The following is a 13,863-nucleotide window of genomic DNA, read 5'->3' on the forward strand; positions in this document are numbered from 1 at the left end:
TATCATAGATGTGTTTCTCTGTGTGGTGTCACCAGCATACCATGTATGAGTTCCATTCTGAGTCATTTGGGAGTGTTGAAAGCTTTGAAGCTTTTAGTGCTATTTGCTCGTATGCCTAGTCATTGCAGTCCCAATGTCTGTGGTTTATCTTTTCAAGTTCAAGGAGTTTTTAATAATAAAAATGAATACCTTCTCTCCCCACACCCCCATCCCCCCTTTCCCCTCTTACTCTGTCTTACAGATATAAAGAGATTAGCTGAAAAGGAAGACTGGGTTGTTGACAATGAAGGTTTGACATCGTTGGTGGGTATACTTGGTGTCTGGTAGGCACTTTGCTGGATTTTTTTTTTTTTTTATGTGTAACAAAACTGGTTTCTATATTGTCCAAAAATCAAGTAACTTTGGACTTTTTCTATATGTGTGCATACTGGTGTCTGTAGTTTTATAAAAATATGAAAATATAAAAAGATAATTTTTAAAAAATTGTATGAATGGTTACAATGTCTTTACAGCAGTCTTAACAGGTGTCATCACAAAGACAAATTTATTTGTTGCTCTTTTTTCCAAACTTTTTGTTTATACTTTTTATGTGTAGCAACTTTTTATGTGAAGTAACTTCAGGTGATAATAGATCTACTAGACGGCACTATTTTTGAAGGTGCAAAACAAAAAAAAACCCCATCATAAATAAAAGTTTTGCAAATTTGTGCTGTATATTAAGAGAAAAATATAAATAAGAATTTGACATCCAGATACATATCATGGCTTTCTGCCTTAAATAAGGTTATTTAAATGTGTCAGTGTAATTACTGCTGACCTCTAGCATGCTTTTGCTGAGATAAACAAGAATAACTTCCATTGTTAAGCATCTTATTTTAGGGATGGTTTACTAAAGTAAAAAATCATATTTGAGGTCACAAGTTCAGTTCACATCAAAATGCTTCATAACTTAGTAGGCACACTACCATGGAATTGGTCTGTAGCTAAATAAATAGGTCACTTATATGTTATAATGAGAAATTGAACTGAAAAGCAACTAATTTAGGAGATTGCCTACATGCAAACAACCAATGACTTGAAACCAAATTCAGATAAATTAGTGAGATACTTTCTGGAAATAAACAGTAATGAGTAATGCCTAAAACACAGCAAGCACGTTGTAGGTGTGACTTAAAAACAATCTGCGAAAGCAGAAAAGGCCTGTGGGAGGGAGAGTTGCTTTGTGTATGTTATCTAAGAGAATGCTCTACAGACTTTTTTAGTTCTTATTTGCTTCTATAAATACGTGTTTGAAGTTGAGTAGGAGGGCAGTAAGCAGTCACAATATACATATTGTAGGAAGGAGTGTTGTTGGGCAATTGTAGTGCTATAACCAGATTTACAGCTTCTGATCTCGATTTCAGTTGCCGCGGACTTGGGCAAGTCCCTTAACTGTTTTTCGCTATATTCATCTGTAAAATGGAGGCAGGGGAAAGGGTCTTCCACAAAAGTGTTGTTTCCTTATGCTCGTGCTGTATCCTAACTTATCAAGAAAGTGCTTAAGTCTTTTTTGTGTTTAGAAATCGCCTATTAATTCCTTGTATACTGCACTTGCCTAGATACCTTTTGAGGTCTTGGCTGAGACATACCAGATTTTAGTGGTGGAAGTTGACTGTGTTTTTTCATAGAAAGGTTATTTTTCTACTAGAGTTCATTGTGGTAATATTATAGCAAAAACTAGCAAAAATTAAGCATTGTGAAAAAGGGTCAGGCACTCTCTTTAGGGACATCTTAGGCTGGAGAGTGAAACTGTGTTTTAAGTTTGCAGGAAATACGGGTTGATAACAACTTTAACATTTATATTCCAGGTAAAAGATACAGTGAAACACAGAACTAACCTTTCTTAGCTTCGTAATATCCAAAGTAGCAAGTATCTGAAAAGCTTTCCTCTACTGAAGTGTGATGTTTTATTGTGTGGAAGCAAAAACCCGAAAGCAGCACTTTACTGCTGGCCTTTTTCTTTTAAGGAATCAAAAAATAATAAATATAGATTTTCTTACCGGCTTTTTTCATTATTGTAATTTTGCCATGCGGGCATCAGTTTCACAATCCACCTCCACCATTTACAGAAATAAAAGTTACTCCTAAGCCAGTTGGTGACATGCCATAAACTATCTACTGAATGAAAAGCAAATTTATGTGGCTTACAAGCTTTTTTGTTCACTTTTACCCAAATCCACTAGGATGATGTCTTTTTTTTCTGGAGCAGTGTCTGCTTCATGTTGCCTTGCACAACAACCTCACACCCAATACCAGCAGCTTTAAAAAAATAAAGTGTGACTTACCAGGGAAGAGAGAAAGACAAGGAAAAAATGACTAATGACTCTCCTGTGAACTTGTTTGCACTTTCAGAATGATATTGATATATGTATCAAGATACTTACACTTGAGGTTTGGAAACCTGAAGGTAAAAGAAGCCCCCCAAACCAGTGGGGGTTTTGTCTTTCATGTGAAAGCGATTTCAGTCTGATTTTCTTAGAAACCTTTTGCAGAAATAGAATGCAGAAATATCTGATATCCTAGGTGAAATTCTATCCCAACTTGGATCAATGAGGACAGGAGGAAGTGTGTCACAGGTATCTCTAATGCTGCCACAAACAGCTGTGAAAATCTTTCGTGACCCTTTTGTAAGAGGCTGTTTGGTGTAAAAGTCTCTCATTCAGATAAAAAAGTGTACATTCATCTATGGTAATAATTCTGTAGATAACTTATGTACAAAAGTGCATTAGTACAAAAGGATCCTCTGGCAATATACAAATTGTGATCCTCCTCCCCCCTCCTTATTTGGGATAAGTTGGAAATAAGAAGCGTACTGTGTTCCTTGGAAGTTTTTATATATTTGTGTGGTGTATACTTAAGATGCTTGTCTAAAGCTAACAACTCATTTGACTTTCAGCCATCCCAGTTTGAACAGTGCATTATTCATTCCTTGCAATCTCTTAAAACTGTGCTGGACTGCAAACCTGGAGAGGCCAGTGTAAGTTTTGATTTATTCTTTTATTTTGTTCTTGTTCTGAAACCAATTAATTTACATAAAAAGAATTTTCAGAGAATGATCCAGGGGTAAAACTTTCCTCTTTATTTTTTTTTCCATGTGCGCCCTCTTCACTTCTGCTAGATTTTAGAATTCTGCTTGTGCTTCCTTAGTTAGAGCTAATTTGTGTGCGGGGCAGGTTGAACCTATATTTAAATCTTTGAAGTTGTTCTTTTTGAAAAACAAATGCTACTCATGTAAGTTTCAGATAGCAGTAGACATTACATCTGAAAAAAAAAAGGAAGGGAGAGGCCATTCCTAGGAGTTACTCTTCACTCAGTGTTGCATCCAAACTATTTGCAGAACTTAAACTCAGCTTTCTGTCCCCATCCACTCAGTACTTTGAGGCCCTGGTTTATTGTGATACTATGTTTTCTTTCAGATTTCAGCATTCTAAGGGAGTTTAACACTCTTCCAAACACTCTTGGGCCTCTGTGTATAGATATGGTTTCTCTCTCCTCCATTATTTTAATCTTTATGGCTAGCTTGTCTAGTTTCTTAATGAAGATTTTTCAGAAGGATCTGCAGTGAATTCACTTGTGTGATGAATCCTTCTTTATTAGGATGCAAAGATCTTTGAATATCCTGGGAGTTTTTGCTCCATCCTGGAGCTTTTTGCTCCGTTAGCCAACAATGATACATATCACATGTACTAGGACTTCCTTCCTTTTGGTGTGTTATCTCCTCATGCTTATCAAACTATTTATTGGGACTTTTTAGGATGGGAAAACACTGTGTCCCAGCAGCCATTCCTCTAATTGTGTCATCTCTTTAGGGATGGATTACTCAGGCCTTCCTTGAGAATAAGGAAGCTGTTCTGCTGAAATAATATGCTTGCATCCTCAGGTTTTCCAGCAGCAGAAGACACAGGAGGATGTGTGCCAGCTAAGCATTGGGATCATGCAGGTAACTGGAGTGCTTTGAAGTATGAAATAGTGAACACAAGTCACCATCCAAAATGTGTGCTTTGTACCTTGCTTACCTCCCAGAAGCTAGCTGGAGTTGATGACTGTATTATTCCTCTGGTACACTCTGGGATACTGAGAAATGTTGACTTTAAAAGTATGTAGAGCTTACTAGCTAAATCTGATGAAGCCAAATCCTCAGAGGATAAGAGACATATTCAAGTATTTTGCTGATTGTGATTGTTCAAAATTTTACTGACAATTGACACTTACTGAGCAGATGCTATCTAACATCTATATACTGCAGTAAAAAGAACAATGCTGATTTTCATCAGCTGAAGATGTAGCTTTTAATTTTTCTATCAGAAACCAATATTCTTTGTAACAAAATCCGATTTTTTTAAAAACTATTTAAATGACATTCTTTGGATTTTTATAGTCTCCTCAAACTATAGTCTCCTCAAAAAAAAAAAATATAGTCTCCTCAAAAAAAAAAAGAAATCGTAAACCAAAGCAAAAAATGGATTTTAGTGAGGCTTCTGCAATTTTTCCTTGGGATCCAGTGTTCAGATTGAACACATGACAACTATTACCAGTGCTTCCTTTGCAAATCAGCAGATTATCACTGTATCGCCTTAGACATGCATGATGAAAATGACTTATCAGTATTAAAAATTCCTGTGTTTTGCTGCAAGTAAACTATGATACCTACAAAGTAGAAAATATGCATTCAAAAGTTATAACTGAAATTTTACTGTGTTTATGTAAGGTTTAAGACAAAGAAAGGTGATGATGAGTGTTCTGCTTCTACTGACTGTAGTAAAAATGAATTTAAGATTTATTTTTTTTTCAGTTCTGGCAGAAAATGTAGATCTTGCTTTATTGTTTCCTAGGTCTTTATAGACTGTTTGGAACAACTGAGCACCAAACCTGATGGTGACATAGATACATCACAGTAAGTAAAAAAAAATAAGATTTAGGTGTAGTATTCTAAAATTGCGGATGCAAGTCTTACATTTCAGTGGGGCTGTGGCTTTATCCCTTCTGTATTTCATATTTCTAGCGAATACTTTTGCCTCTGAATAGTAATGCTTTGAAATAAGAGCATATACTTTTTATGCCAAACAGTTGTGTGACATCATGTAGTAAATATTGTAGAAGAAAATTAATATGATATTACGTATACAACGTTATTCAGTGACACGAATTGTGTGCTGAGAACAAAACAAGTCAGAGTAGCCTGAGTTTCCAAGAGCTAAAAGCTTTCATTTGTGAAAAGCCAGAGACTTGGCAAATATTGCAATATGCATTAGGAAACAGAAAATTAACTCTGTTTTTAATGCAATTTGTTTTTTCTTCCTATATGAATGATTGTTGGATGGATAGGTGTAAAAACAAAACAGAATCTGTGGCAAAACAGAAATTAGAGAAAGAAAAGTAAAATGCTTTAAGAAGGAAACATCTGTAGCTAGAATAGCACTATCAGTCCACCAAGCTCCTGCAAGGCTTTGTGGGCATCTTGGAAAACCTGAACAACATGGGCTGCTTTATTATCTGTGTGAGGGGCTTTGAAACAAGATTCCATTTTGTTCATGTTTGTTTAAATCCACCATGTATCAAATAGTCAAAAGCACTTACTACTCACTTTTTAAACATTATTCCTAGTCTTTCAGTTGATGTTTCATCTCCAGATTTGTTTGGAAGCATTCATGAAGACTCAAGTCTTTCTTCAGTAAGTTTGGCTTCTGTTTCTAAAAGCTGATGTGAAAATATTTTTCAAAGTTACAGGAATGTGGTTCTTTTTTATTATTGCAGTATCATAAAAATTGTTTATATTGTTTTCCTTTTTTATAGAGAACAATTTTGTATTCTAGAGGCATTTCCTAGATACATAAGCATGAGAAAATATAAGGATATAGGGCTTAAATATAAGGCTTTTATTAAAAACACTGTTTTTCATGGTATCTTAGTGTACTGTCTTAAGGTAACTAATGAAGATGATTTCTGAAAGCAGGTCCTCCTCAGAAACTAAAATGGCATCACAGAAATCAGTGAAAAAAGCACTGGTGTTATGTCATCTGAAGATTTGACATTTGATTTTTTGACCTTGTTTTAAATTAGAACCAGTCTGATTATTAGTTACTTTTTAAAACCCGTGAAGATACAGAAAATCATTAATGTAGTTTTCCCCAGAAAATTTACTTGAACTATTGATTATTTGTTTGACTTGTTTGGTTTTGGTTTTTTAGGAAATTGGAAAAAAGGTTTTTGGTATTCTTGACACTTTGGTAAATGTACTTTCTTCTAGTTTAGCAGCTTATAAAAAAATGTAGTTTTTTACCTGCAAATACTACTGCTTTACCTGCAAAAACTATTACTTGAGGTAACGAGAACCTCTTGTGAAGTTAATATTCCTTAGTACAGGTTTTAAATGTTGTCAGAAGCCCAGCTTTGCCTCATTTACAAGAGCAGTAAGCATTTCTGCTGCAATAAAAGAATCACAGATTGCCAAATTGAGGCAAGTTTCTGTATTGCAGATGTTAATAATTATTACAAATTAGAATATCTAGAAATTATTAAAAATTTTTAGATATTCTTTATATCATTATTGCAACACTTTGTCGACAACTAATGTAAAAATCTAACTTTTTGGGACTGGGACTTTCTGCCATATGTCATAGGTATGAACATTTAAATAAAAAAGAAGAAATCAACAATTTCAGGCAATGTTTGGCTTCCATGGTATCATTATTTTTTTTAATAGAAATCTCAGAATATTCTGTCTTTCTGGAATGAAAACAGAAAAAGTGAATGATCAGAGTAAGATTGGTCACTGTATTTTTTAAATTCTCATTTTTTTAGCAGCCTGTATACTAACCAATTATAACTTAAAGTAGTGGGCAACTGCACATCTCAAAACTAGTCATCATATTACCAAAATACAGAACTTTCAGGAGTTCTGGGTCTGAAAACAAATACCATTTTTAATCATCTCAGTGCTGTTATTATGACTTCATTGTCAAATAATTTTGTTTTCAAAATACTTTGTTGGTTGACTTTTAACTTCTGTCTGAAGTAGAAAAATGTTTTGCCAATGGAAGAAGGAGAAGGGAAGAGGGAATACCCAATCTGTTTAAATAGTGGTTCTGTCTTGTTTGGTTCTTTGGAAACTACACCTTGTCACATCAAGGTCAGGGAAAGGCAACTGTGGTACCTCAACTCCAGAATGTATTTGTTTCCCTCGTAATCAAAAAAAATCATTGAAGAACAGAGAGAAGTTATAACCACCTAGAATTTTTTCAAAGGACTGAAATTGCATTTTATTCATCTGAACCTTCTCGTATTTTAGAGTGGGTGTGCATTCGTTCAGTACCTGTTTTGCTTCCCTTGCTTTAGCCAGCTTCGTGTAAAAGTGAAGATGATATTCAGTTGATTTTAGGATGGTCATAATTGTTACCATGTTTCTTGAAACATAGTGAAATCCAGAAACCGCTTCCTGGAAGGCTGTCCAAACCCAATTTTCGTTAAGTCTTAACTGCGATTCTCTATTAGTCACAACTATTCCAATGAATGCTCCGGATCCTATAAGAAAAAGCGTGAATGTTCAGTCATCATACCTGATACTCACTCAGTTCTCAGTGGTTTATTGACAAAAGTATTTGTAAATGCCACCTTATTTATAAGCATATTTAACATGCACAGAGAGCCAATAAAATACTCTCTATATGTTTACAGTATTGCTTATACTGATATTTCTTTTTTCTAATTATTATACTTTTACTTCTCTTAAAACAAATTTTTAGGAACAGAGACTTTTAATTGCACTCAGTAACTGCCGTTACCTGGAACGTCATACCTTCCTAAATATAGCTGAACATTTTGAGAAACATGGCTTTCAAGGTGTTGATAAAATAACTCAAGTAAGTGAGAGCACTGGAATAATCACCGGATTTCTGTTTGGTTTACTTTCTGTGCAAAGTAGATGCAAGTATCAAATAGCCAAAAGGACTCTTAGGTCCACAAATGAGGAGGACTCTAAGCATCAGTGGGACACAACAACAAGCATATGGCTGTATGTGTTCATACAAGGCTTAAATAGCCGGTATAGAAAATGTGACCTCTTCCTCAGGACTTGTGTGTTCAATGGCAAAGCTTATCAGATTTCTTAGTAAAGCTGTTTAATGTCACTGTGTTCTCTCAATGCAGAGAGTAAAAGATTGTTATCTCAGAAATACTCTTGATAAATTATTTCATCTGGCAATATGTGTTACTGATAGCTGTTGTTCATAAACTAGTTCATGGGTTTTTTGTTGTGTTGGGGGGGGTTGTTGTTTTTTCTTTTTCAAAGAACGAAAATGTCAAAGTGGGTGGCAGTAGCTGTCTCATTTTCCTGCCTTTTTGTAAAGATTAATCATTTCTTATGAGAAATGTTGTGACTTAATCCTTAGGACCATAAAGCTAGTTTATTTCCAGAAATATTAGTTGATGGGAAGTAAAATGTTATCTTTTCCAGTACAGAGTACAATATTTCACTCAAACTGATTGTTCTACTATGTAGTACGTCCTTAGTCCCATTATGCCTGAATGTTGTTTGAATTTCTATGGCTGAAGTAATTTTGAATAGCATTTAAATGGGATTGCTAAGATTTGTATGTTTAGTACAATATAGAAAATTACTCTGGATATTGCCATTTTTTGCTGCTGGGAGTTGAGCTAAGTACAGTTGGTGTTGTCTTTATAAGCAACTAAGACATCTGTCATGTATGTATTCAACACCCTGCCTTGTACAACCACATCAAAGTAATGCCACTAAAAGTTTGGTAGGTTTATAAATTACCAAATTCGAATGTTAAAGTGGCAGATTGATTTCAAATCTGCGTTAACCCTTTGAAAGCACTGACTAGTGCAATACTGCATATATGGGACACATCAATTGGTAATGCTAGCTGGGAGGATTTGGATAATTAGATAGTCATCTTAAGAGGGAAATTTTTGAGCCCTTCATTAATTTTAAAAGGATACAAGCTCACAGATGTTTAGAGAAGTGGGTTGATTGTTTCGGGTTTTTGTTCTGTCACCTAAACTTCTGTATGTTTTTAAATTTATTTAAATGTTAGATAAAAAGAAATGTAATAAAAAATTGACAAATTTTTTTTTAAACAGAATTAGTTTTTATCTGAGAAGACTGAAATAAAACTATACTTTTAAATTCTGTCAGCTTTATAAATGGAATTTAAAGTGAATTTTGTAGTGTGTTTTTGGTATAAGACTATCTGTTCTTTGGTTGGGCATTTCTTAAAGTTGCCTTTGTTAGTAGGGAAATCATTACTATCTAATATTCTGAAAATACAGAAATTATAAAATGGTAGCTAAGAACATTTCCTTACATTCTGCATAGTTATTTCCCTTTTTTATTTAGTGTTCCAAGCACAAAATTATATAAACCAGCCAAACTTTACACTGTGCTTTAGCACGTGCTATCTTGGCACATACTTATGGTATTCACCTGTAATTATATTTTATTTCTACATAACTCTTGTAAGTACTTTTCTGTGGGGATTCTTTAGCTCAACTTTTTTCATCAGTTTAGTCAACTGAAAAGCAATGATAAGGTGTTGGTATTCCTCTTTTCTTTCTTGTCTGAATTCCCAATCTGATCTAGAGACCTGCCTTCTTCCTTGTGTTTCAACCCCTTTACTTCTGGAAATTATAATTTATATGTATTTTATTTCTGTGTGCTTTTTCCACTAATTGTTGAGGAAAAAGAAAACTGGTTTAAAAGCTTTACTTTGATATTGCTTAAGCTCTTCTTATAAAGGTAAATACATTTAAGTCGAAGTCACATGATATTTTCATCTTAATTTTCATTTCATTTTATTTTCATTTAACATCCATTTAACATCCATAGAATTGCTGTAGAAGCTATAATTACAGGGGGTACCTATGTTTAATATGAAGTCTTGTATAATATTTAAAATTGCTCAGTTACAAGGAACAAGCTTTATATCCCTTTAGCTTTCAGTGTGGCTAAGTTGTGTGTATCACTAAAAAAAAGCAGAGAGAGCTGTTAAAGGGAAAAATTCTGCAGATGCTGGTGAGCTGCAGCTTATGCTTCTGCTCCAGAGATGCATTGAAGTAGAGAGGGAAAGTCCGTATGTTCAGTTTTAGAAGGCAGAGGCTCCTAAATAAATCACGTATTTTTTGAATACAGAGTGGATAGTGAGAAATTGAAAAATTACAATTGATAGATATAAGTTATCATACAAAAGACTTCATATGTCGTGATGGAGATTATTATGGGCATATTTTAAAGCACAGACAAAATTCAGTTGTTTACTTTGCAAGATAAAGACTTCCTGACATGCAGGGGGGAGAAATCATGCCAGTAGACAATTAGCAAATAATCTGCCTGCTTACTTAGACTTTTCACAAAAATGTCTGTTGCTGAGTACAATCTGAAAAAAAAATTAATCTAGGTAGGATGGACAGATAATATAGAAGATCTTAGGCTTTTATATATGTAATTATGAATTGAAATGTCAGTAATTGCTACTTTTTACTGAAAATTAAAGAAACCATGAGGAAATTTTTTGGGCATGTGATTTAATTCTTGTAGTTAATGACTATTTATTATGTTCTTTCTCTTTCTTTTTTATCTTTTTTTTTTTTATTCATTTTTAGGTTAGTATGGAGTCCTTGAAAGAGCTGGATCAAAGACTGTTTGAAATGTACATTGAATTCAAGGCAGATCCAATAGTAGGGTCATTAGAACCTGGCATTTATGCAGGATATTTTGATTGGAAAGATTGTCTTGTTCCAACAGGTAAATATCTGCTTATTAAACTATGAAATTATTTTAACAGTGATTGATAGGAGCTAAAATATACTATACAATTAAAAACTTTTTTCTAATCTATGTTTTTAACTTTTGACAAGTTTTCATTATAAGTTCTTTCTCACAGACTTTACTTAATTCTTCAAGCATTTTTCAAATACCCGCAAATTATTAAAGCTGCTTTCATTATTGATAATCTCTTTAATACTTGTTTTTTGTGATTATTTTGCTTCATTGCTTATATATAATAGAAAAAATTATAAAAGCCATCTTTGCTATTTTCTTATAAAATTCATTGAGGTAGTTTGGGATTTTTTTCCAACAGAATCTGACTACTTTGGTAATAGATGTAATTACAGTTCTGAAATTAAAAAAATTATGAGAAAATGCATATTGTAATAGTAGTTCAGCAAAGAATGTTAAACCATCGAAGGGCAGGCACTGTATTTAAAATTACTGAGATGTTAGTCATTATCTAGGTGCTTTAAGAGCTTCTGTTTTAAGGAAGCATAATATAAATGAGTCTTTTTTTCACAGTGGTGCACACTGTGCACACTTAGGTCCTTTGAATATGTAATTTGTCGTATCTAAATCATTTATCACATGAATGCGTGATAATGCCAAATAGAAATTAGTTGCAGTGACATAGAACATGGCATTTTGAAGGTGAACTTCTCTTAATCAATTTGCTCTTTCTTGTTTTGATTTTTTGATAGAGTTATGTGTGGCAGGCTTAGTAGAAATTCTGCTGTGCTTAAAAGTTGGACACTCAGGTAATTCTAAGAAGCACACTGGTAACCTGCGAATCAAGAGCTGCAGTGCTTGTTTGCTTAAAAGCACAAGGATCTTAGGGTTTATTACTTTAGAGAAAAGTGTCTCTTCTATCTCATTACTACTTTTATGCTCAGAATATGTGCTGTATATTCTGTGCTGTGTATATATATATGTGCTTGTATTTCTGCAACATATAGCAGAAATAACTGAGATATTCATCTTGCACATTCAAATTTGTATCTGAATAATACATAACTTCTCATCATACTTGAAGTATGTTTTCGCTTGGCATGTTTGGATTCCCACCAGCTAACCAAGACAAAAAAAGTCGTGTCAGCTTTTTATATGCTCCTTTCTTGATCTAGGACATTGCGATCTACTTATGAGGTTCACGTTGCCTTTAAGATTATTCTGTAGTATTTTTTTCTTTAAAGGTAATATTAAATTTCTAATAGAGGTGGGTCTTAGCCTGCTTGTGGTCCTATTTATTGTTGTTTTTGCATACTTCCTCTCCAGCTTTTTGGCAAAAATCAAAGTGAAGACGATGTATATCAGAGACTCCTTTAGGATTACAAATCACAGTGTTGGCCAATTTGAAGTAGTAGAAAAGTTGTCTGGGTTTTTTTTTTTTGTTAATCCTCAAGCTAGACACATTAAAAACTAACATTATAGTCACTTCTGTGCTTTGCCATCTTGATGAACTACCTGTCTTATTAATAACTTCTGACAAATGTACCCTGTTGACTATTGGTATAAAAAAGTGTCATGGTTTAACATCATCCAGCAACTAAGAACCACACAGCTGCTCGCTCACTCCTCCCCTGCCCTGGGGGGATGGGAGAGAAAATCAGAAGAGTAAAAGTAAAAAAACTTGTGCGTTGAGATAAGAAGAGTTTAATAACTGCAATAAAATAATAATAATAAATTTTAATGATAAGGAAAGTAACAAAAAGATAAATAAACTCCAAGGAAAAAAAAAAAACAAGCAAAAAAACAAGTGATGCAAATGAAAAACAGTCACTCACCACCACCTGACCAATGTGCAGCCTGTTCCAAGCAACAGCCCTAGGCCAGCTTTCCCCCTAGTTTATATACTGAGCATGACATCATATGGCATCATATAGTTGGAATATCCCTTTGGCCAGTCAGGGGCAGCTGCCCAGCTGTGTTCCTTCCCAGATTCTTGTGAAACCCCAACAGGGCAGCATAATAAGCTGAAAAATCCTTGACTTAGTGTAAGCAGTGTGTTATCAACATTGTTCTCATACTAAATATAGCGATATACCAGCTACTGGGAAGAAAATTAACTCTCCCCCAGCCAAAACCAGGGCAAAGAGTAACTTTGAGTACCTTCATTTGTCTGTTCGTTGATCCTGGAAATATTTGATACTCTGAAGATAAATATAGTAAGTGATTAGTAAATAACCTCTTGGACGAGGTAGAGGAACTTCATTATTGAAAAGGACTGGGGGGGAAAAAATCTCTTTGTGGAGCATATGAGAATCTGACTTCTTTCCATATTCAATTAAAAAAAAAAAATATCACCCAGCAGGCATATAATAGATTTTTTTTTTCCAATAAACTAGTATTCACAAACAATTTTAAATTGTACAATAAGGTTTTAGTTGATAAAATATGCCCATACATAATCTAAATGATGCAGTTAGTACTGCAGTAGACACGCTATCTTTTTATTTTCCTCTTGGAAAAACCCCAAGCAAACAAATTACAGTTGATCTCAATACAACATGAAAAAGGCCTACTTTTTAAAACTGAAATAGCATACATATGACTGGGAGTGGATCACACTGAGTCAAACACACCATTTACTCAAGGATTTGTTAAAGGTTGACACATTGATTTTTTGAGAAAAAAATATTTGTGTATTAGAAGTTATTGTCTCTTTTTTGGTAATCCTTATGACTGCAAAATATAAAGATTTTATTTTATTAATTTACCCGGTTTAGATCTTGACTTTTGTAGCTTTAATTTTAAAAAAGTAAAAAATGTTGATGGCACTGGCAAGGCAAACTATTTAGGTCTCATCACTTGTGTTCTGAGTGGTGCTATCAGTGATGTGTAGTGTTACATAACTGAAGTTACTCCATGTTTCTTACTGGGTGATTACCAGGACATAGTAGTTTGGCATGAAGTTTTTTTTACGTGCTATTTCTGTATTAGCTTTCAGATAGTACTAATCTGAAAGCAAATTTTGACAAAAACAAAAATTTGCCTTTTTGAAAGCAAAAAGGCAAATTTTGACAAAAACAGTTCTC

The 13,863-nt window shown here is 33.9% G+C and overlaps 1 protein-coding gene across 3 annotated transcripts in view; it reads left to right on the forward strand.

The window, feature by feature from the left end:
• The window catches only part of EXOC2 (exocyst complex component 2), a 125,595-nt gene that overhangs the window by 77,319 nt on the left and 34,413 nt on the right, over nt 1-13,863 (forward strand). For all 3 annotated transcript variants that reach the window (XM_032689453.1, XM_032689461.1, XM_032689469.1), the window contains 7 exons: nt 242-303; nt 2,936-3,016; nt 3,920-3,979; nt 4,872-4,933; nt 5,644-5,710; nt 7,782-7,898; nt 10,660-10,801. In XM_032689453.1, the coding sequence (XP_032545344.1) occupies nt 242-303; nt 2,936-3,016; nt 3,920-3,979; nt 4,872-4,933; nt 5,644-5,710; nt 7,782-7,898; nt 10,660-10,801 (591 nt within the window). The remainder of the gene's footprint in view (nt 1-241; nt 304-2,935; nt 3,017-3,919; nt 3,980-4,871; nt 4,934-5,643; nt 5,711-7,781; nt 7,899-10,659; nt 10,802-13,863) is intronic.

Source organism: Chiroxiphia lanceolata, chromosome 1 (genome assembly GCF_009829145.1).
Source record: "Chiroxiphia lanceolata isolate bChiLan1 chromosome 1, bChiLan1.pri, whole genome shotgun sequence".
In the NCBI taxonomy this organism is placed as follows: Eukaryota; Metazoa; Chordata; class Aves; order Passeriformes; family Pipridae; genus Chiroxiphia; species Chiroxiphia lanceolata.